Source organism: Podarcis raffonei, chromosome 3 (genome assembly GCF_027172205.1).
Source record: "Podarcis raffonei isolate rPodRaf1 chromosome 3, rPodRaf1.pri, whole genome shotgun sequence".
NCBI lineage: Eukaryota > Metazoa > Chordata > Lepidosauria > Squamata > Lacertidae > Podarcis > Podarcis raffonei.
In genome coordinates, this window is record NC_070604.1 from 77,999,434 (window position 1) to 78,024,345 (window position 24,912).

Sequence of the window (24,912 nt, forward strand, 5' to 3'; positions counted from 1 at the left end):
CAGTTGCACTCCACTTGCCTTTCTCTCAATCAAGCAGGGTGACCAAAGAAACTGTTTCAAGGCCAACCCCAGGCCTGGTGCCAGATTGAAATGGGTCTGAATAACTGAATGTGGACAGTGTTCTTGAAGCTACCAACATGAGTCTGACCAAACTGCAGGAGGCAGTGGAAGACAGGAGTGCCTGGCGTGCTCTGGTCCATGGGGTCACGAAGAGTCAGACATGACTAAACAACAACAACAAGAAGCATGCCTGAAGCTGACTACCTCCTTCTCAAGCACCTTGTGGCAAAGGCGGAGCTAGCTGCTCCGGTACATGGAGCGGCCCACGGGGGGGGGTGCGCTGGTTGCGGTGTGCGTCCCGGGGGCGCTGCCTGTGGTGATGTCACCCCCCCTCAAGGATGACACCTGGGGCGGACCGCCCCCGCCTTGCTCCACCACTGCCTTGTGGTAGCTGCCACAAGCTTCTGGTTCCAGAGAGGTCTTCTCCATGACATTGCAGGAAGTTGGACTAGATGACCTTCATGGTCCCTTCCAACTCAACAGTTCTATGATTCTATGAGGGACTGTGCCGCCACCGCCACCACCAGTCCTGTCTTTCTGCTGCAAAGAGATGGAGAAGCTACTGCCAGTACCAGTCCTGAAAAGGAATGGCACTGAGCAGAGCCCAGCAGTGAGGTCCACATTCAGAACAGCAAAACCAGGGGATGAAATGGCAGAACAAATGGACACTTACGGTGGAATTACATTGAAAACGAACTTTTCCGTCTCTCCCCCCTCCCCATGGTCATTCCTGATGTGCCCTTTGCTTGCAGAAAGAGATTAAATATGGGTAGGTGCGTGAGAGTGTGGGCCATTCCAGATACCCAGATGTGTCCTTTATTTTGAGAAAGAGAAAGAATCTATAGGTATGCGTGTTTCCTTTTTCTCTCCTCCCCACTCACTTTAGCGAGCTGCCCAGCTGGAACCAGTTCAGCAGCTGACGCGCGACCCGTTCCCGGTTACCTGAGCCGGGAAACCACGTGAGCGCCACATCATCTGGGCTTTTGAAACGGAAAGTCACCGAAAGGAGGAAACAGGAAAAGAACGAAGCGAAACCCCGCTGCCAGACGCCCGGAGAAGGGCTCGTTTGAATGAGTGGCGGAGCTTGAGCCTCCAGGCAGGGGACGCGCGTAGGGGCCGAGCCGGTGCTCATTCCCCACCCCGTCGCCCGCCCCGGGCGTCCCGCTTCCTCTCCTCCGCGCGCGTCAAAAGGGCGCCGAGCTTCCCGCGCCTTCCTTCCCTTCCCTCAGGGACCAGAGCCTCGCGAGTGCTGAGGGCAGGCGGCAGCGGCGGCGGGCTGGCGCCGGGTGCGAGCGCGAGGCGCTGGCGGGGGAAGATGCTGCAGTCGCTAGCCGGCAGCTCGTGCGTGCGGCTGGTGGAGAGGCACCGCTCGGCCTGGTGCTTCGGCTTGCTGGTGCTGGGCTACGCGCTCTACCTGGTCTTCGGCGCCGTGGTCTTCTCGTCGGTGGAGCTGCCCTACGAGGACCTGCTGCGCCAGGAGCTGCGCAAGCTGAAGCGGCGCTTCGTGGAGGAGCACGAGTGCCTCTCCGAGCAGCAGCTCGAGAGCTTCCTGGCGCGAGTCCTGGAGGCCAGCAACTACGGCGTGTCGGTGCTGAGCAACGCTTCCGGCAACTGGAACTGGGACTTCACCTCGGCCCTCTTCTTCGCCAGCACCGTCCTCTCCACCACGGGTAAGGAGGAGGGCGCCGGGCGCCACGCGGGCCCGGCGGGACCAGGCCTTGCCGCGCGTCTCCTGCCTCCGCCGCCCCCCCCCCCGCTCCTCTTTCTCCCTCACAGCTCCAGTCGGGGGGCCTCACAGGGAGCCAGTGAAGCCCGGAACCGAGGAGCGAGTGCCGCTCCCTCGCCCTCCGAGAGGCCACCCTGAGGGGCCGATGGCTTCCCCCCAGGGCCGAGGCCGGCTTCCAGGCGCCGCTCGCTCGACGAGCAGCCCCTTCTCTCCACACACCTCCCTCCTCCTCTCCCTCCGCGCGCGTCCTTCTCCAGAGGCTCTTGGAAACCCCGCTTGCCGCCCTTTCCATCCCGCCGCATTGCCTTCGCGCTCTGCGTGCGGGACTCCCGCCGGGTCCAGGGCGCTGCAGAAGGGAGCGAGGCTTCGTCTGCGCCGAGGCTCCCGAGAGCTCCAGAGCCGATCTCTGGACCATGTCTGGGCGAAGTCGTCGAAGCGATAAGAATAATAATAGAAACTGAAAAGTGCCCATCCACCATCACCAAGGCTGTCCACTCTGCCCCCTCCCGTGGTTTAAAAGTTCAGGCGTCCCTGGCACTTTATGGGGCTATTGGTCATGCATGTGGCTACAGAACCTCATACACACACACACACATATACAAACAGCACAGGGTAGAGTCCTAGGGCAGATTCTTTTATGATGTTTATATTTGATATTTACTTAAATAGGTGAGTAGAACCAATTGTGGCTGGACTGGTTGTTCAATTTTAAAATGGCTGTTTTACCCAACCCTGACAATGTACACAAATGTGAAGATGGTGTAAGAAGCACTCAAAGGGCCTTTTCGCACATGACCTTAAAAGAAAAAAGCTCAGCAGTAATATGGATGTGATGCTTACGTTGCCTAAAATGTACATTGAAAACGCTCAAAGCTGCTTTTGGGCTGCAGTCCTAAACACACCAGAAAGTGACCACCGAGAGCTTACTTCAGAGCAGACATACTTGCAGTAAGTTCTCAGATGGTGTAAAGGTCTGTACACTTCCTGCATCTGTAATTCAAGAATAAAAAATGCATTGGTAAGAACGTACATCAGTTTGAAACTTTATAATCTCTTCAGCTTTCTGAGCCACATTAACAAATGATGCATTCCAGGGGAAAAAATGAGCATTATTTGTGAAAGTAACTTTACGGAGCTGCTTTGGTTCCCATACAGAACAGGGCCAAGATGTAGGTTATAGGTTTCTAATTAACCAGAGTTTAACATTTTTGAAGCAAGCTTTTGAGCTGCATGTTCAGTCAGAAAAATAAGCACGTTGCAGTGTCATGTCAATACAGCTTTCAGAAATTAGAGAGGAAAACCTAGGGCTAATTGATGGGTGAATATTTGAGTCTTGTATCATGTGTGTGTTCTCGACGGTCTGTTACACAGGTGGAGCTGGACTTTGAACAAAGGACCCCCTTGATGAAACTTGGCAACCATGTTACTAGACCTTTTCTATCTGCTTCTCTGATGTAATATAAACAAATATAAACTAGAGCTACCAGTTGCAACCTTGAAATGCTATAAAAGATGTATAGCATAGTCTGATTTAGTGAAACTTATTCCCACTGACATAAACAGTTTAGGGGGTGTTAAACAGTATTAGGAAAGAATTCAGTGCTATCCTGTGCACATTTAATCAAGTCCTGCTGTGTTCATTGTGGCTTACTCACAGATAAGTGTGCATCAGATTGCAACTCTACAGTATTTATTTTAATAATGGTTGGATGAAAGTTGTATGTTGAACTGAATTTAGGAATAATTGCTAGAAAGAATTGTGGAACAGGTTCCATTCTGTCAGGACAACTTGATGGATGCTTTACCCTCATATGTACAACCATGGCATGGTTATCTATCTGGGCAGAAAAGTAGCAATAAGGGCATCACTTTTCAAAGAGTTGAGAACCATGGTTATACATGCACAATAAAATGATTTTCTCTTATTTCAGGGCAGTCAATAGGCTCAGTTTTCTGAGCAGAGGGGCCAGGTTGCCCCCAAGATTGAAGGGGACCGGTGCACGTTGTGTGTGTGTAATGTCACACATCGTCTAGAGGAGGCTGAGCGCTCTGGAGGAGCCCACTGCTGAATCTGCATCGTGTGTGATGTCATGTGTGTGTGATGTTGTGTGTGTGTGTGTGATGTGTGCCAGGCTTCTCAACATTGAGGGGGCCCAGTGCCTTTCCAACAAAGATTGAGGGGGCCAAAGACATGTTAGCCCTCTAGAGTTTGTGTGTCTGTTTCTGAGGTATCACTTGAAACAGTTCTCTCTCTTTATTTCATAAACGTGAGTTTTCGAAATGAGGATGGAACTTTCCCCCTTACCTTTGGTTCCTAATTTCCATTTAAACTTCAAGGTTCTCTGAAATCAAATTATGGCCTTGGTATCAAGTTTGCCATAGGGACGCGGGTGGCGCTGTGGGTAAAAGCCTCAGCACCTAGGGCTTGCCGATCAAAAGGTCGGCGGTTCGAATCCCCGCGGCGGGGTGCGCTCCCGTTGCTCGGTCCCAGCGCCTGCCAACCTAGCAGTTCGAAAGCACCTCCGGGTGCAAGTAGATAAATAGGGACCGCTTACTGGCAGGAAGGTAAACGGCGTTTCCGTGTGCTGTGCTGGCTCGCCAGATGCGGCTTTGTCACGCTGGCCACGTGACCCGGAAGTGTCTCCGGACAGCGCTGGCCCCCGGCCTCTTAAGTGAGATGGGCGCACAACCCCAGAGTCTGTCAAGACTGGCCCGTACGGGCAGGGGTACCTTTACCTTTATTATCAAGTTTGCCATTCAGTACATTCTGCCTAAGAGAAGCCTAGCAAAAATAAATGTTTCCCAGCATCAGAGAAGGGGGTCTACTATGCTTAGTTTATATGTTTTCAGTCTTCTTAACTGGTAGAACTGGAAAATTCAGAAGCTTTGTTTCTGCAGATTGAGGACACAAGTTTTTGCAAGTCTTCTCAAAGATCACAGTGCTGTTGAGATAGTTGAGAGAATGCAAGTCTGCTACTGTGTTTCTCTTGCTTTCTGAATAAGGTGACCTGGTGGGGAGAAGTGGGTATTATATTTCCTCTTACAATGGAAAAACCGATTGCTCATCATGTGCGGTCGAGAGATAAAAGCACACCCATAACTAATTCACAATGCACTCCCAATCGGGGTAGCTTGTTGTCTCTGCAGCTACTTTACTGTGAGCTGTTTTCAGTGCTCTAAATATATGTTGTTATGGTTTTCTCCTGCATCCTAAGCAGCCTAATTAGGTTTTGTTAAAGTTCTGAATACAGATTCTTTCCAGAGATCAAATATTCTTTGTTAATCACTTATCAGTTCAGTTGAAGTCACTGAGATAAAACTGCTTAACGTGACATAAGGTCACCGCAGCTCTGCCCATCATGACTCATATCACATCCTGCAACCTGAGCAACATGAACAGCATGGGTCAAGTTTAAGAATCAGTTGCACCTGCTGTATGTAAAGCTTAAGCAGTTGCAGTTTCTTCCCAAAGCTAATTTACAGTTGCTGGAAACTACCACAGTATGATGTGTCCTCTTCACAAGATTGCTTTTTGGTTGCACACAACGTACCTTTTATCAAATGGCACTATTCATTGCTTGAAACTTTTTCAACTTTACCATTTCTTTCCAAGTGAACATCAAAGGCTTGTTACCACTTCACAATTTAGGCAGCTTCAATTGTTGCTTGTTTGTAGTTTGTTGTTGTTCAAACACCACATCATAAGGCAATGCGGGGATGCCGTTAAGGGGTTAAGTTACAACGACACATGTATATTTTGACATGTTGTGAAAAACAGGAAATGTGATCCCAACCATATGGAACAAGCAGAACCTGTAATAACACGTGGCAGTATATGCCCAACCGCTAAGAAGAGGAGTGCTCATTTTCAAGATTCCAACAAATCTTAAGCAAGAACCTTGTTTTTAAGACCTCTAGAAGGGAGGGAGTCTCAGGAAGGGAGAAAGGAAAAGATACATTTTTTGTCTGCCCTCATGAAGCCTTTCCCTGTTGTGCTATGTGACACTGGAGGGCATAGGTTTGAGGCTCTTTGAGGTTTGACAGTAAGGAAGAAAAACATCCCTGTGTAGTGCTTATACAGGATACTTTCTACAGAATAAACTCTTTGGGACTTCAACTAACAAATTTCCTTTCCAAACACACTAATAATCAATATTCTCCACCCCTCGACTGACATCTTTGCCCTGGAAGCTCACATGTCCTTTTTAGGGTTTTTTAAAAGGGTTTTAAATTTACAAATGTTGCAAGGTCTAATGGTTATGGGGTTGCTCGTGCGTAAGTTGCCGCCACTCCTGGGTAGGTGGCCTGGTTAAACCTTTCCTGGCTGGACAGCCCCCTCACTTCGTGGCTGCTCAGTCGCTGGCAGAATCCGACAGTGGGCGCTTCTTCAACCTTTTCCAACATAAAAGTTGTTTGACGCCCAGTCTCCTCCTAGCCTCCCTGCGCGGAAGCCTTCTGCACAGGGTGGGCGTGGGTATCGGAGGACCTGTGCTCTCTCTGCTGGTGTCCAGTGAAGAGTCTCTGAGCCTGCTCTCCGCTTCTCCCATTGGCCCCCCTCCATCCCTGGTGTCGCACTGAATTTCTTCCCCAACAGGAGACCTGCCTCTCTCCCTACTTGGCCCCTCTCCAGCATCATCGTGGAGCCCCTCCTCCTCTCGTTCCGATGGCAGTTCCCTGACACAAGGGCAAATGCTGCTCTGCCATGCTTGCCCCCCCCCCCGGGTCACTCACCTCCTTCAGCACTGTCTCCACACTGCCTGCCTTCACCAGTACTGTCTCTGCTGCTGGCATTGATCAGCATTGATTTCTAGCGAGAGAAATCCAAGCAATCTCTCATGCTCCATGAGATCTCACTGGAAATCAGCATCAATGCTCTGCCAGTGATGTAGGTGGCAAGGCAGCTGGCATGAGGGTGGAACCTTGTGGGACCTTCTGCTTCTCCCCATATCATAGGTAGGGCAGCCCTGTAAATGTGTTTATATATGCCTAAGGAGTGTCCCAGGTCTGTCACAATTAATACACAGTGACAATGCTATAATACTTTGGACTCAGTGACAGTGTACAGTACTCCAAAAACAGTGAACTAGAAACTGAGCTCGAAAAACTCAGGTTCTGACACTCTATGCTGGTAGTGCAAAAGGCTCTTTTATCTGATGCTGGCAAAACAATCTTGCACAGGAGCAGTAGCCTTACGGTGGCCTCTTTAGATGTGGGAAACAGCTTTTAAGCAGCATAGAAGTGTCAAGGAAGCGCTTTCAGACTGGGAAGCCCATAACTATTTAAATTGGGGAGGGGAAGAATGGATCAGGGTATAGGAGATCAGTTTTGTGCTCTTTTCTATGGCAACAACAAAGCATAGAATCAAATTAGTGTAGCAAGAGGAACTGAAGGTGTTTTCTACAGGCAAGCTATGGAAAGGATGATGGCTCTACCTCATTTCGTCTCACATGGGATGCTGATTTAGTTATAGCTTGGATTGATTATGGGCTGGTAATTTCTCATCTTTTTTTTCTTTTTCTTTTTCAGTTTGTCAGACTAATGCATTGGCCACTGAATAGAATAATTGTCATCAGGGTGGTAAAAATATCACCGACTTCAGTTATTTGTTATTTTTAAAAATAATCTCCCTTTGTGCAGACTAGTAGTATTGACACTAATGCTTTAAAGGAAAGGCGAGGGGGGAAACACAGCTTAGGTGTGGGTGGAATGCGAGTGCTAATTAAATGTGCAGGAAAGTGAGTCATTGAAACATTAAAACAAGGTTTCTTTTCATAAACATGAGGTGCTTTTAAAAAACTGACTCACACATCACAGTGCCCCAAGTGAAACTGTTGACTTTCAGAGTGATATTTGGCAAGCGTCTGTGACGATGAAGGGACAACTTCTTAGAAAGCATTTCATATTTCCATTGCACCACATCTGATAACAGCAGTGGTGTTTTAAAACATGGGAGTGGAAACCTGCTGTGTTAAAATCTGTGGATTTCGTTCCTTTCTATCTCCTTGAAAGAGAAGGAGCTGAAACACACCATAGACACACAGAATTGTACATTTGGAAGGGACCACAAGGGACATCTAATCCAACCCTTTGCAATAATCTTCTCCCTTGAGGTTGACTGATACAGTCTTGCAGACAGGTTCACCAAAGTTACTATTCTAATTCGCCTGCCTAAATGTACCAATGGCAGGAATTTGTGTCATAAAGAAATCAGCTTTCATAAGCTTCCCTACACGGTTTCTTGGGGACACTTCTTAGATAGCTTTACTAATACTTCTCCTGGTTGAAAACAATAAAAGCTTCCATTTTTGTTATGACTAACAAAGTTTGTGTAACCCAGACTTTCACAGTCCTAGGTCTGTGGGCTTCTTCTCTTCACTGCTTGCATTTTTATACAACAACATGAAATATTCATTGGAGATACATTTATAGATGATGCCTATTAATAGAGAATTAACAGCAAACTATTTCACATGTAAGCACTTTGTTTATTTCTGTAAAATGTTAGTTATAGTCACCACTGTATTTTACAGTATAATTCTATGTATGTCTACTTAGAAGTAAGCCCCACTGAGTTCAATTGGCCCTAGGCTACAATGCCCTATATTCTTGTATTAATTTACTATGCCTTTAACAATTTTGGTCCAGAATACCTCAAGGACTGCTTAATCCCTTATATTCCTGTTGGATCACTGAGAGCTTCAAAGGAGTCACTGTCAGTGATCCCCCATGGCTTCGGTGCATGGTTCATATCCATGAACCATGAGCTGTAGGCTCAGTATTGTGTGAGCTTCATTTTACAGAACTTCCTTCCAGTTGAAGTCAGATAGGACCCTTCCCTGTTGTTCTTCCAGCACCTGCTGAATACTTTTTTCTTTCAGCAGGCATTTTAATTAAAATCTAGTTTTATCATTTTAACCAATGTTTTTCTGTATTATATTTTCAGTATATTACTGGGAGACAATTATTGTTAAGTGGTATATAAACTGTTTAAATAAATAAACAACACACTTGGGATTCAGTAGACACGCAAAGGGTTGCATAATAAGACAAGTGGTGAAAGAGGCTTCTGTTTTTCTCCTCCATTTTCAGGGAGCTTTCAAATTTCTTTGGAATTTTAGTAAACATAAGGTTGAGCTTATTTTTTCATTGTAAGGTGGCCATGAGTGGTAGGTGTGTGTTTTCTTTCCTTCCTATTAAATATTTCTCCCAGCGCTCTATCCAGAAGCTGGCTTATTTAAATTGACTACAATTAATGTAAACCGTGATTCCCAGTTCAAATGAAACCAGGCCTCCTCAAAGGCCTGGAGAGGTCCAGACTGTTAGCAAAGTAGCTAAAACTGCAGCTAGGAAGCCAACGTCACATGCAATACTGACTCTTTTTCTTGAAATTAAAATTATGGCCAAACATTTGTTAAAATATTCAAATTAGCAAGTATCATGACATGGTATCATGACCTCTGATAGTTAACTCAAACGCATACACTGCCTGCATTACATCTTGGGTGCAGTTTAGAGCATTTTTCTGTTCTGTTTCTACAACCCTTGCCAGCAATAAGTTCTGATTGATGAACATATTGTAATATTTCTGTACATAAAAAGGTATGTCAGTTTTTCATTCAGAGGTGCCTTTTGAGGCATAAGGGAGAGTTGGTGGTGTGGGACTCCTAGCTGCTCTTCCCCCAGAAGCACCTCAGATTTCTCCATTTCCTACTGAAAAATAAAGGAGGAAGGATCATTGCAAAGTGACAGTTCAAAGAGGAACAGTGGGATATCGGCAACCATGTAATCATTAGTTCACTCCTTGTCCCTCATTTATACTATTTCTCAACCCTACATCAAAGAAATTCCTCTATGTTTCCATAAAAAGAAGTGAATGGATTTTCCATGAGCTTAAGAAATGGTGGGGGGATATGAGGAAAACACAGAAGGGCAAAAAGTTGCTGATGATGGTGCCATGTGGCCCCGTAAAGGTGAGTGAACAAAGAGTGGTAGTTACAGAGTATAAAACCTCATCTGGAAACACCCCAAGAGGACAAAAAAATGAGGTAATGTCTAATAGTAGAATGAGGACCTTGGGATCAAATGGGAAGCTCTGTGGAATTGGATGAGCTTCTGTTTCCTTACGCCTACTTTCTAAACACAGCAGATAATAAGTCCTTAAGCACTTACGCTGAGAAACTACACATGAATTATATCCAATATAAATTCATTCCTAAAGCATGCAGTTGTATGTAGATTGCTGGAAATATAATTTTATATTTCAAAAAACACATTATTTTAAGCATGGAGCAACATTTCGTGAGCCTTTGGAGATAGTATAACCTCCTATTAATGCAGATAGATCTTGCTACTTCCTAGCTGGCTAGGTGTCAGATTCCAAAAACAGCAGTCATTGCACAAGGATTTTTGCAACCAAGTTTTGGAGTTAATACTTCTCAAATGAAGCAGTATCTTTGAAAAGATGTGCTACTTGACATCTGCAAAATGCTGAACCAGTCTGTCTATTCTGAAATCTAAGTGCTCGAGTTTCTGCATCTCCCTTTCTCTGCTCTGGTGCATTCTTAACATTTGGAATTTTTTCAGCCATGGATACTTCACTGAGTTTATCTCCCATGAACTGTAGGGTGCCAATTCACTGCTTCTTAATTCTTCATGTACAGTTGTACCTCGGGTTACATACGCTTCAGGTTACAAACTCTGATACCCAGAAATATTACCTCAGGTTAAGAACTTTGCTTCAGGATGGGAACAGAAATCATGCTCTGGCAGCACGGCGGCAGCAGGAGGCCCCAAAAGCTAAAGTGGTGCTTCAGGTTAAGAACAGTTTCAGGTTAAGAGCGGACCTCCGGAACGAATTAAGTACTTAACCCGAGGTACCACTGTATTAGGTACCCACATTTGTATCCACCTTTCATCCTGCTCCTGGGCATCCATTCCTATCCATTTTGTATTGAAAACCCAACCCCTGCCTATATCTGCAGCCTTTGTACATGAGACCTAGTTGTCCCAAGCAGAGAAACCTACCAAGGCCTGGTCCAACAGGAGTATAAAGATGGAGCAGGATTCTGACCTTTATCTTCTTTCATTTGCCATTCCTGGGTGGAAGTTGCTTGTCAATATTGGTCAATGCAGCAGCTTTTGTTTTGCATGTTTCCTCTCTGTGGCACCAAAGTCAAAGTATTCCTAGTTTATTAAAGGAAGAATAGAAAATTGTGTTCCTCTTCCCGCTCCCTACTTTTATGAGGCTTATTTTCTGCAGATCATAGGAAAGAGCCATAGCTCAGTGGCCAAACACATGCTTTGCATGCAAAAGGTTCCCAAGTTCAATTCCTGGTTTCTCCAGGCAGGGCGTCCTGCTGATGGTCAGTGTTGATATTAATGAGCTAGATGTACTAATGGTCTGATCTGATACAAAGCAGCTTCTTATATTCCTGTGTTCCAGGATTTTGGCTGCTTATCTAACAGGAAGAAATAAATTTCCCAAGGTATATAACCTATTCCTTACTTGGTAGAGGGTTTGTGTGTGTGTGTGTGTGTGTGTGTGTGAGAGAGAGAGAGAGAGAGAGAGAGAGAGAGAGAGAGAGAGAGAGAGAGATTAGTAGATGGCAATGAATTGCTGTTGACCAAATCATACTGCTGGCATGCTAGTGACAGATGCCATGCACCAGTGTTTAGAAGCCTGTTCTGGATTAATTGCGAATGACATTTGTTCTCAGGCTGAGTCACCATCCTGCACAGGTGCTTTACTCAGCAGTAGCTATCTCCACAGCTGGCAATCGCCACAGTGCACTAGGAATAAACAGTGTTTTTCAAGAGCTTGGATTAATTAGGATGAGTATTAAAAATTGATGCCCATTTGTAAATGCTGCTACAGAAAATGAAAAAGCACAGCACTGAATGCATCTTTCTGCCTCAGAGAGACACTTGACTTACCATATTCCTTTTTATGTTCTGTTCTGCAGACAAGATAAATGCTGCTAATTAATAGCTTAATATTAACACATTCACATTTTTGTAGGAGGCACAACTAAGATTTAATCACAGTGCAAAAACATAGTCCACAATTATTTGCAGTTTTCTTTTTAAATCCAGTTTTGGAGTACAATTTAGTAACTTTTATTAAGATTCCTTGTAATATTTTTAGGATAAAATATTGTTGCACACCCAGAGCCCTTCGGGTAAGCACACTGCAGGTTGAAATAAACAGTTCATCTGAAAACTGGAAGTACTACCCATCCAGCCCACACCAGAGCACATTTATGTTCCTTGGGTGGTATCCAGCAGTGTCCATCTGCTGCTGGAATATATTTGTTAGCATAAGAAGGAAAAGAGGCAACCTCTAGCGATTATTTCTCCCCCCCCCCACAACCCCCCATCCCTTTAAATCTGCACCAGAGTGCAGGGGTTGCAGGTATGCCCCCGAATGCCTCCCTCTGATGGATTCTCTCCATCAGTGGACAGGTGCCATTGGATACCACTCTTTGCAGATATGGTGATAGTTAGCAGTTGTTTATCAATTTAGCTGTGCCTGGCAACATCCAGAGATTACTAGCTGGAGCCTCACCCTAATAACTGCTCTTGATTGTCTGTTGCCTAGCAAGTGGGTAAACAGACAGCTGAGTAAATTGATAGTTTTTTAGTTAGAATACTCAAAGAAACTTCCCAAAGTTTAACTTTCTGGCTTCTTTCATCCAAGCTATTAGGTTTTATTAAGTTGTTGTTGTTGTGGTGTTGTTGTTGTTTAGTCATTTAGTCGTGTCCAACTCTTCGTGACCCCATGGAGCAGAGCACGCTAGGCACTCCTGTCTTCCACTGCCTCCCGCAGCTTGGTCAAACTCAAGTTGGTAGCTTCTATAACACTGTCCAACCATCTCGTCCTCTGTCGCCCCCTTCCCCTTGTGCCCTCCATCTTTCCCAACATCAGGATCTTTTCCAGGGAGTCTTCTCTTCTCATGAGGTGGCCAAAGTATTGGAGCCTCAGCTTCAGGATCTGTCCTTCTAGTGAGCACTCAGGGCTGATTTCCTTAAGAATAGATAGGTTTGATCTGCTTGGAGTCCATGGGACTCTCAAGGGTCTCCTCCAACACCATAATTCAAAAGCATCAATTCTTTGGCGATCAGCCTTCTTTATGGTCCAGCTCTCACTTCCATACATCACTACTGGGAAAACCATAGCTTTAACTATACGGACCTTTGTTGGCATTTATTAAGTAGAAATGCATTACTTTGCCCTAGATTTGGCAGGTGGTCAAGTTGACTTTGTCGGGGTGGGGGGTATCTAGATTCAGGTAGGTAGCCGTGTTGGTCTGAGACAGTCAAAATATATATAAAAATTGTCCAATAGCACCTTAGAGACCAACTAAGTTTGTTCTTGGTATAAGCTTTTGCGTGCATGCACTCTTCCTCAGATACGGGGGCGGGAGGTATGTTTGCCATTGTATATTAACTAGTCCTGGTGCAGTTTTGTTATTTGAAAGTCTGTTGCCTGGAAACAAGATTCAGAAACTTTGATATCTTTTGATACCTTTTCTTGACGGTAGCAAAAGTTAACCATGACAGATGGGGTAGCATGGTGGGAATTATAGATGAGGTTTGAAAAAATCAGCATGCTTACTATCTCCGATTTTAAGTAGAAAGCACAGAACACCATTTGTTGATGCAGAATTCAATTTTGTGGTCTTTTATCTAGTCTGCTTAAAGAAATTGTTGTGGTCAGAGTGATTTTGTGGCTTCTTCCCTTCCTCAGTTTCTTATTCGTAAGTGGAGCACGTGTTGCCACTATGAGCTTGTTAATTACACCTAAATTGCAATGGTTTAATGGTTCAGCTTGAGTTGACATTGCATGCTGAGCTTGTGTATATAGTACAAGCTGAGCAGATTAAGCAAGCAAGGACCATACTCTTATCACGATTCAGCTAGCGTTCCTTTATTCCACTTAGTCATTTTGTCCTATATTGGACAAAAACAAACATATATTTTCCTCTGCTGCTATAGCTGGCATTTACACATGTATATGCCAGAAGTTTAATACTGCATTTATCAAAATTACTATTTAAAATGGCGGGGCGGAGGAGGATGTGTGCCCCTGGCCTAATTTAATGTAACTCTCCAGATGCTGCATTCCTCTCTCTCTCTCTCTCTCTCTCTCTCTCTCTCTCTCTCTCTGTGTGTGTGTGTGTGTTTGTGTGTGTGTGTGTGTGTGTGTGTGTAGGCAGCAGAAGAGGCAGCTCCATCCAGAAAACCTTGGGCAAATCCTTGTGCTGAGCTATGGAAATGGGGGCGGGGGAGAGCTCAGAAGGCAGAAGCTGAAAAACAAAACAAAACCATAGGAATGGATGGAGTTGTGAACCTGATGGATCCATGCGAGGAGGGGCAGGAAGCCCTCTGCATGTGATCAGAAAAATATCACTTAACCGAATAACTCATTTAATTGAATCAATTACATTGAATCACATTTGTCATTTTCTTGCCAGTTCACTTGCTATGGAGAGATCTTTTTATGGTCAATCAAGGCTCTCTTTGGGTTTCACCATCCTGAATAATTTCATGTTGCTCATAATCTTGGTACCTTCTAATCCATCTTTCTAGGGAGGAGTTAGAAATGGGGGCAGACAATCTGCAATATGCACAGAGGGATGGAGCAATAGAAGCACAAAGAGAGACAGAAATGGGATAGCAATCCGTCAAAATCCATACACTTCCTAGGTGCACACATTGCCATTTACTCCAGTTCCAGTGTGCTCCCACAGCTGGCAATCAAAGTTGTGTATACACAATATTGGTCACAATCCATCTGTATCCTGTAGGTTCTTGATAAATACCCCTGTTTTATGCACTTTCCCTCAAATCAGCTTCTACCCAGTTAGATAATGGAAGGTGCAGTTAAGCATGCGTAGATGACAACTTCAGTGGAGTTCATTGTGGGAAGACACTGAATTAACATATGCAGAAGTAACACAAATGAGAAACAGATTGATCAGTCCATCTCTGCTCTGAATATGATATGCCAGGGTCATAAAATGGGAGAGAACTGTTGCTTTCAAGCCCTGTATGTAATTTTCCCTGGAGTATCTGTCTGGCCAGTATTCGAAACAGATGAACTAGGAGGACTCTTGATCTGATGCAACAGGTTTCTTCTTGTGTTATTCACAGATTACACTCATTTCCTCCCTATTTTATGATTTTGTATATCTCATGTGCATCCAGCTTAGAGCAGTAACAAGCTACACACTTCTATGAGAGAAAAACTTGTGCTCCCGTACAGTTCATCAAAACAGCAGTTGTGTCAGTATTGCAGGATGGATGGATGGATGGCATTTTGGCAATTTATTTCATCCATGGAATATTTTATCTGCTGAGAGACAGGCCTAGAGTGAGGGACAAAAAGTAGCTTAAGTCCTTTCCAGGCTTCATGATTTATTACAGTGTTGTTTTTTAAAAAATCTTCTATTTGTAATCTTTGCAAAATGAGCCCAAACAATCAAAGAGGCTGAAAATAAACTTATCAGTCCTAGGGGATGTTAAATTATCTGGCTAATGGATTATCTAAATGCCAACAAAAACAGGTCTATATAAAGTTATCCTGAACGTTGATTTAATGGGCTCTCCAAGGAATAATGCAATAAATTAGGTTTAGCATGCTTATTGGTGAGCTAGAAACTGGGCTGAAAAGCAATCTTCAAATACGTGTTGAAATGAGTCACATTTGAGAGGGGATTTTGTTAGATTGATCTAATGTAACAAGACAGAAGAACAGACTAATGCCTGAAGTAACTTGCTCCTGGGTCAGAGTCTTGCCACCCCAGTGAGAGCAAGCACAATCTTGCCTGTGCTCTCCAGAGCTTGTGATACCTGAGGGATCTATAACAATACAGGTGAAACTTTGTTCTTTCTTTTTTTGCAAATTAATTCAACTTCAAAGGAGAATAATCCTTGAAATTTCATTGTTACAAAGAGAATGATAGCTTTGATTCGTGTTGAACTTCAAAGCCAGATATCACCAAGCATTGTAATAACTCCTTACAACTCACATGAAAATTACAAGGCACTTAAATGGAACACAAATTGCAGTCTACTAGTCTGCTGAGTCTATAGGGACAGCAAATGTTTTGGCCTTAGCACTCAGAACAGAGTGTGGGAACTTACATCCTTCAGATTGTCAAGAAATTGGGGGGGGGGTGCTTGTGTGTTTCTGTATATGTCTTAAGAGGTTTCGCAAGCTAATGCTCCAATTATTTATGCCTTTGCAAATATATATTGGGTCAAAAGCTCAACCTGAGAGCCCAAACACACAGGAATAATTTGATGCTGGTGCATAAGAAGTTGCTTCTTATACAGCTTCATGCCTGACATGCAGAAAAATAATGTGAGGAAAAGGGGGTGGGGTAAATAATGAAAGAGAAAGGCAGAGGAAATTGTGTTTGGCAGCTCTGTCATTAGGCAAAGTGAGGTATTTGCCTGAGGTGACAGATGCCCTGGCAAAGCTGGGTTTCGTGACACCTGCCCTTCAGCCCTGTAGCCTGCTGCCTGTCTGGTTAGTGCCTCTAAGTGAAATGGAGGAACACCATCTCGTGAGCAAATATTACGTTTTAAGTGTGTTTTAAGTACATTATACAAATGTGACACTAGATCAGGCTTCCTCAACCTCGGCCCTCCAGATGTTTTGAGACTACAATTCCCATCATCCCTGACCACTGGCCCTGCTAGCTAGGGATCATGGGAGCTGCAGGCCAAAAACATCTGGAGGGCTGAGGTTGAGGAAGCCTGCACTATGGCAAATTCAATATATTTTTCAAATCATTTTTTCAAAAAAGCATTTTCACAGTGTTTTTAATATGTGTCTAAATTCCACCTTGGACTGGAATCTATGCCATTTTTGCATTTTCTTTGAATTAGGCAAAAGGTCATCGACATTTTTATTGCCAATTTATACTGAGCAGAGGTGGGGTTAGTGAATGAATGAAAAGAAGAAACACCCACAAACCTTTCTGGTACATGAGTGGAACAAAGCACACTCAGTCAGGAGCTCCAGGTGCAAATCATTCTCTTCCACTCTGATCAGTCCACTCCTGAAAAACGAGCACTTCACAGGTCAGACTGTTTTTCCAAATCTCACTCCTGTCTTTCTTTTTATGTTAACAGGTTATGGACACACCGTGCCTTTGTCAGATGGAGGGAAAGCCTTCTGCATCATCTATTCAGTCATTGGAATCCCCTTTACACTGCTTTTCCTGACAGCAGTGGTGCAGCGCATTATTGTCTATGTAACAAGGCGGCCTGTGCTGTATTTCCATGTTCGCTGGGGCTTCTCTAAGCAGATAGTTGCCATCATCCATGCGGTGATTCTGGGCTTCGTTACTGTCTCGTGCTTTTTCTTCATCCCAGCAGCAATATTTTCTGTCCTTGAAGATGACTGGAACTTCCTGGAATCTTTTTACTTTTGCTTCATTTCACTGAGCACCATTGGCCTTGGTGACTATGTTCCAGGAGAAGGTTACAACCAAAAATTCAGAGAGCTGTATAAAATAGGAATTACATGTGAGTAGCAAATTACTGGTACAAGTAAGAGGGTGAATAGTTTTTAGAGCTGTGTTTCTTGGTGTTTCTTTTGTGACTTTTGCAAAGTCCAGCCATTCATATAGCAAAAGTAAATGGAAAAATCCAGATTGGATTTTTGAAATGTGTATCAAAACTCTGTTAAGTATGTTTTTGATTAAGGTGTGGAATCACATGTTTCAGAGGTGCTCCCAAATCCTAGTTGCTATGGAAGTCTTATCCAAAACACCATTCTGAATGATTTGGAGAAAGAATAAGATGCACATATACTACATTATAAACAAAAATCAATGTTGTGGGCCACATGTAAGGACATAGTGGGCTACAAAGTGTCTACCATATAGATATTTAAAGATGCACCTCTCTATGCGGAATTAGTAATAGCTTGTGACTCAAGCACAAACCATTCCTACCTGGTAGCATTCATATGACACTGTAGATAAAGAACTTTTGGAAGCTTCAGCTGGTGCAGAATGACTTACTGGGCTGTATTCAACATAGTGCTAAGTTGCCGGTTCCACCAGCAGAAGGATTTTTCCTTGTGCATTGAAACATTCTCCTTCCCCCCTGCCCTCTCCCTAAATCTGAGCAGATTTGGGAGTGGCATGGGGTGCACAGAAGGAGGAAAGTCCTGTTACATTGGCAGTAATCCTTGCACATGCGCAACTATTTAAAGGAATGCCACACATTGTTTTCAAAAGAGCTTTAAAGACCTAAAGATTCCAGTCTGCTCATAACTGAATAACGTTTCTGGTTTATATTTTATAAGCTGCGGTTTTAATTGTGGGTGACAAAAATTTTTATACTGCTGTTTCATTAGCTGTATTTTATACTTTTATTGTTTTACATTAGCTGTATTTTATACTTTTATTGTTTTTGTTTTTTATTGCGTTGAGAGTTCTTATACTCGAAAGCCTGTGTGGAAATATAGTTCTAGCTGGAGAGATAGAGCCCCTTCCATTTTGGGGACCTCTCTGACTTGGAGCATTGTAGCAGACATACCTGTATTACCAGTTCACATTTTAAACACTGTTTAAATGTCTTCCTAGGTTACCTGCTGCTGGGCCTCATTGCAATGCTGGTGGTTTTAGAGACTTTCTGTGAACTTCACGAGCTCAAAAAATTTAGGAAAATGTTCTATGTGAAGAAGGACAAGGAAGAGGACCGAGTACACATAGTAGAACATGACCAACTCTCCTTCTCTTCAATTTCAGACCAGGCGGCCTCTTTGAAGGAAGATCAGAAAATAAATGAACCTTTTGTGACCCCACAGTCTGCAGTTAACTGTGACGGCTGCATAAACAATTAACCAAGGGCTTCCGTTTCAATATCAACTGTGCACTTACATCCCTTCAGTTAGAACTAGTACCATTAATGAAACTATAGAGGCAGAAGGCTATGCTATATTATCAAGTACTCATTGCTGGGAATATTTTTAAAGTGTATGAGCCAAATAAAGCTCTCTTTAGCTGGAACAACATTATGGGAATGTTGGCTGGGGGGAGGAAATGTGCATTTGGGAACCCCTTGATTAATGGTGCGTACACGGAGCATACATTGGGGACTCTAGATTTGATCAACAATTCAGTTCTCATTTCCCCAGACTGCTGCCCTAAGTCCCCTCCCGCCCCCCCTGAAAATCATGTTGTGGTTCATTGACAAAATAGGAGCTTTCTGATGCCATTTGCAACTTCTGGTTTTGAAACATGAATGGGGGACTGAAGCATTGAGTTGGAAGGGTTTGTTGTTGTAGCCCAGAAAACAGGAATAGTCTCTTGCCATGTCTCCTTCAGTGAGATTCCCAAATGACTGGGTTCATGCGCACTGGGCTATCTCTGTACTCTCTCTCACACACACAAATACCCTAAAGTGGAAAGATCCAGAGCAAGTGCATTGTACCAGTTCTGCAGCTATTTTAAAGCTCAGCTGCATACCTTCGAAGCCTGGCTCAGTAAGGATAAAGGCAGACAGATATTCTAAAGTGTGGTGGGAAGTGGTTTGAACATTATTTGTTGTATGCCAATCACACTTCGAATGTATCTGATTTCACCCTCAAGTGTACTACAGTCGTCATTACTGAGCAAGAATTCTATATCCTGCTTCCTGTCAGAAATCAAACTGGGTGCTTTCCTCCTGGCCTTAAAAAATAAATAGCAAAAGGGGTGTTTTTGCAACTGATTTCAGTGGATATAGGATCAGGGACCCATGAGCACCAGCATATACAGCACTTGTAGGCACAGCTTAGGGGAAAGCCATCTTCCTTAGCACTCTCAGACACCCCTTTCGCTCTAATTTTACCCCATAGGCTGTGAGTCTCAAACCATTTATTGTCAAGTGGTTTCAGAGCTATGGTCCTATCTGTTCAAAGTACTAGTCAAGCCGAGCGCTGAAGTATCTAGACTTCTGTGAGAAAAGAAAAATACTTGAAACTTGATCACCTAAAAGCACTGTATATGAGTTTAGTTAATACCTAGTGTTTATTAATAGATTTTATACCTTTACTAGGAAAGTTGACTCTCTTGATAAATCTGCTTTAAAATCTATGCGAGCTGAAGTTTATATTTGAGAAAACACAACTCAGAAATGCTTTTTAAATTTGATTTGAAGCGTAGTGTATTTGCATGTTCTGATCCAAGCGGATATTTTTGTACAGCCTAAGTTGGTTCTGTTTATAATGTTTTAACCTTCGTTTGTGTACATAAATGCATATATTTATATACTGTACATATGTTGTAGATCACCAGAATTTAACTGACTTGGCTGTGAAATTTTAAAGGTATCTTCATCCACAGATTTCTCTTTATAGAGAAGTAAAACTCAGAACTGTGGCGCTGAAAACAATGACTTAACTCCTGACCAAATGAATGTGGAAGGGTAAGTCTGTAGGGCTGCAATTTTAAAAATCATATTTTTTAAATAGGCCCAGCCCACCCATCTCGCTGAGGCTGCTGGTAAGTAGCTTGTCTGCTGCGGCCTTCATTATATACTGTATCATGGAATCCTGTTTTAAAGTGAAATTCTAATGACAGTCGATTCTGGGAAACAGGGACAAGCTGCATTAATTTCAAACTTTCTTTTTTCAAGAATATGCTCATTTGCAATGATTATTAATACTAAAGCACAGAACTTAATAATGGACAAGCTGAATACCATACCGTGTTATATATTAGCTAATCAGCATTTCAAAGTTGAATAAATAAAAGTGTGGCTCCAGTTGTCTTTTCGTGTGATGTCTTAACTGCTTGTTTCCATAATTGACCAGATGTATCTAAGGGCTTCGAAGGACTGCACACTCACTGCTGTGCTCAAGAATCCTTCACCCATTTCCTGCCAAATCAATCACCAGAACTGGCAGCGCTGACCACCTTATTTGATTGCGCAAGACAATGTTTCTGTTCACAATACATCCTCACTGGCAAAAAGAAAAAATATTTAAGAAAAAATAGCCACCCAAAGATCACAAGTCAATGTACACTTCTAATATGCTTAGTACTATTGGCAGCTGCACCCCATGATGCTAAGCAGTAGGCAATGTAGAGCCCCACAATGTGGGATTATGGAGGTGAAGCAGAGTTAGCCATGCTAACTGGCTGCTATACTTCACTTCTGGGAAAGGAACCTAATCCAGCTGATGCGGGTGCGGGAATGGCACAAAGCCCCCACCATCCCTACTGTCCACCCTGGCTCTGCCTCTCTGCTCCTGGCCATGGTTTAGGACTATGGTGCAAGTTATTTAGACAAGATTGTTCAGTCCAAACCCTCATTAGTTTATCTTGTCTATGTTCTGGCAAAAACCAATGTTTGTGATGCTAGTAATAACTTCAAGGCAGTGAAATAACATAGAGTTTGTTTCATCAGGACAGAGTTAGGCAGTGCAATGCTGAAATTCTTATTTTCAAGCATCGTTGCAGCTTATGGTAATAAGTTCTAGCTCCTGCCAGTGTAAAAAAATCCACGTTTGAAGCCAAAAGTGCAATAACATAAGGCATCAACATGTTGATGCTAGTCTGAAGATTAAAGGAAAGAGAGGAGATTACTCTGCGGAAAAATTGCCCGTATAAATGGGAATTGTATTGTGTGTTGCTGAAACTAATCAGAAGCCAAGCTGACAGGTGTAAATTGAAATGGAGGGCAAAGGCAGGTGGACAAAATTGAGCTCTGTCAGTCCAGGCATATGACGGAGAACTGTAAGTTATATCTTTACCCAGCTTCATCACCTTCACAATATCCAACCTGTCCTTAAAGAATATTGCATGTTTGTCTGACAGCTGTCTCATGCGTCCTTTTGAACTTCCAAAGAAGAGAAGGCCCTGGTGTTCCAAAACAATTTGTTACATGGTGAAGCTACCCTAAAAGTTAGGGAGCTTATCTTAATGTTTAACCTTATCTGCTGTAGACAGTGTAGTGGTCATTTCAGGGATAGATGCCATATTCTTTGTAACCTTGTTTTTCTTGAAATGGTCAATATTACATAAAGATCACAAAATATTTTTTGGTCTGCCCAGAGATCGTAATGGCAATGGCTTAAGTGCACCCAAACCTTACTGGATTGTGGCCACAGTATTAACAGTAGTAGTTATTTGACTTATTCAACCCCTTTTTCTATGAACATTCGTATGAGAAGATTTCTAAACTCATAAGTCAAATGCTCTGTCAAAATGCTGAAGCTCTGGAGACCAGATGGGCACATGTGAGATGCAAGTCGGGATGTGGTTAATATTAAGTGTCTGACCCTAGGTTGAAATAATCCATGCAATGAGTAGATCATATATTTGTTTGGAACATTATAACCTAGGTGTGATTTGTTCACTGGTAGTGAAATGAAATGAATTATTTAGGACATCTTTTGAAATTTCTGTAAAATATATTATTCATCAGATTATAATAGGAGCAAATTTGCTTGCAGAGCCCAGCATTTTTGACCACCTACTTTAATGAGTGTTACTTTCCCAATGGAAATATTCTAATTTAACATAGTCTTCTTTCCAATCACTTTGACAACCAAAAAGAAATGCCGTAATATCTTTGCTTTCAATTGCAATCTATTGTCCTAGCCTTTATCTGCATTACATTTACCTTGGATTCTTTTTGAAGTCATGTATTCCTAAGCTTTCATCTGCAATGACTTCATTTTGCTTTATTATCCGTATTTTAGCATTCTGTATCCTTTATACTTCTCAACAGTTATTCTGAGAGTAGTTCTTAAATTGATTTATACATTGTACATGGGTGTTTGTGCATGGAATCAAAATTTTGGTCCAATCAGTGCCTAGGCATCCAAAATGTAAAAGTCTTTTACAAAAAATAAAAATAAAAAATTGTCAAGACGGTGCCAGAATAAACCCACAGAATGCCTTGGGCGGAGGGGAGTTACAAATTGAGTTGATGAGGATACATTCTGAGGCAACGTGACACTGAACAGCTTCTGAGAGCATACACAATGCATCCCAATTTCAACGCACCCCATTTTTAATATTATTGTTAATAGGTTATTATGGTTTTCAGTCATATACAAACAAAAATTTGGAACCTATTTGCTTGCAGAACATAACATATGTCCTGATGACTTGGAAGAATCAGTGAACACACTGCACAAAGAAGCTGCACAAAACTTAATTTCTCTCTCTCAAAGAACAGAAAAGATAAAGGAAACTTCTGACTTACAGCTAAGCCCTAGTGATTACTGATTGTCTCCACCATCCCTCTCTGAAGAAAGGTAATCAACATGGTTGATCAAGGCAGTTTAAGGCAGGGCTAAAGCCAAATTAAAATGTGCCGCAGTATCTGTAATTGCATCACCTCCATTCTTTTGAGTACCTTGACTATCACTACAGCTAGTTTTTATAAGCTATGATGGGCATGGTTTGAAAGGGCTTAGTGTAATACAGCTTCCTCTGTTCCTGTACCATGTAATGTATATGTTAAGGTGATATGTAACCTGAGCAGTTAATGTGTATAACAACCAGCCTTGGTCACCTTCAGCAGGCCTCTAGGAGAATGTGCATATAAAACATAAATGAAAAGGGAATTGTGCACATTTGTGTGTGTGTGTTTGTGTGTGTGTGTGTAAAATCTCCAACAGACTTTGGAAAATCTGCCTATATCAACTGAATTTTGTACTTTCTGTAGCCATTATGTACAATCCCCAATAGACTTTGGGGAATGTGTTAATCAGACATGAATTTTCTCCATTTTCTTGTCATTATACATAATCCCCAACAGATGGATTGTGCAGATCTTGACTGCAGTTTGTACATTCTCTAGGCAATGTGCACATTCTCTGGTCAGTATGCAGAGTCTCCAAGAAACATGCCTTTTTTCTATCTTTTGTTCAGAAATGTACAGTCTGCACCCCCAGAAGGCTGGGTGAATGTGAGTCATGGCTGGTTGTTTTGCTCATTAACCACACAACTTGCATCCCCCTTAACACATACAGCTATGCATAGTTTCCATTCTCCCTCTGTGTTATCCAGCTGCTTGGGTTTCATCACTTCATATGGCTATTTCACCGTACATAGCAAAGAAAGCTCACGTAGGCACAGCAAGACACTGATTTACCAGTGTTTGTGTCCGCAGGGTTGAAATGCCACATTGTTGTATAATATCATTTTTCAGCTTGTCAGACAGATGCACTAGAGCCATTGCATGAGCGACAAAATTAAACTACCTTGCACTGGATGGATGTTGGTGAAGTGACAGATTCGATAATGAAGGCGGCAAATATGGATGAAAACATAGGGGAAAGCTGACAGTCAATGCGGTTGAGTGGCACGATGTGAAGGCTTCCTGGGATGAGATTGTAAGTCAGGATGATAATGAATGTCTTAGCGAAGACTTGCTGACATTTCGTTTAAGAGCGGCAAGCGATCTGAGCCACGGCTGCGAGACTATTCTGCTGAAGTGAGAAGGGAAAGGAAGTTTGTGGTGGCAAGTCGTGAGTTCTTTGGGTGACAGATCTGCTTAGCAGAATATATTTGTATTAACATTTTCAAAATTCTTGGTGCTGATAAAGAACACAGGCACGCCTACCAAAAGGCAGTAACTTCTGACGGCAGCGATAAGGCACCTTTTATCTGCTCTATCCTCCCTAGACCTAGTGAGTGCCTGAGGCAGGAACAAGATGTTTGCTCCACATCAGAGAGTAAACATGCTGGTGGCAGATGCACTGCCAGTGAAACACTATCTATGGCAGACTTTAGAAAGCCAAGATGAAAGAACCAGTGAACTCAAAGGTGCTGCTTAGGAGAATGATGTCAGAATGGGAAAATACTACGGGTTGCACCCAACATTAGTTCTGCTAAGAGTGATCCACTGAAATTAATGAACATGACTAACAGGTCCATTAATTTCAGTGACTCTGCATAGAAGGTGGCTGGCTATAGCGCTGTGAGTCCCCAAATATGTAACACGTCAATTGTTAATTTGGGTATATCCAATCCCCTGCCCTTTAGCAAGAGTTCTTCTTTGTGCCCAACTTGATGGCGAGAGGGAACATGGGAAATGGTGAGGCAGATCTGCTCAGAGCCTAGAGGAGACACCTTGTCTTTGGTCCACACCAGGACAATATATCA

At 43.1% G+C, this 24,912-nt stretch overlaps 1 protein-coding gene across 1 annotated transcript; it reads left to right on the forward strand.

Moving 5' to 3' along the window:
* The first annotated feature begins 906 nt into the window (after positions 1 to 906).
* On the forward strand, positions 907 to 19,194 carry KCNK1 (potassium two pore domain channel subfamily K member 1). Its single transcript, XM_053382536.1, has 3 exons — positions 907 to 1,730; positions 16,928 to 17,323; positions 18,391 to 19,194. The coding sequence occupies exons 1-3, from the start codon at positions 1,376 to 1,378 to the stop codon at positions 18,648 to 18,650; spliced, it is 1,011 nt and encodes a 336-aa protein (XP_053238511.1). The 5' UTR covers positions 907 to 1,375; the 3' UTR covers positions 18,651 to 19,194.
* Positions 19,195 to 24,912: the final 5,718 nt, after the last annotated feature.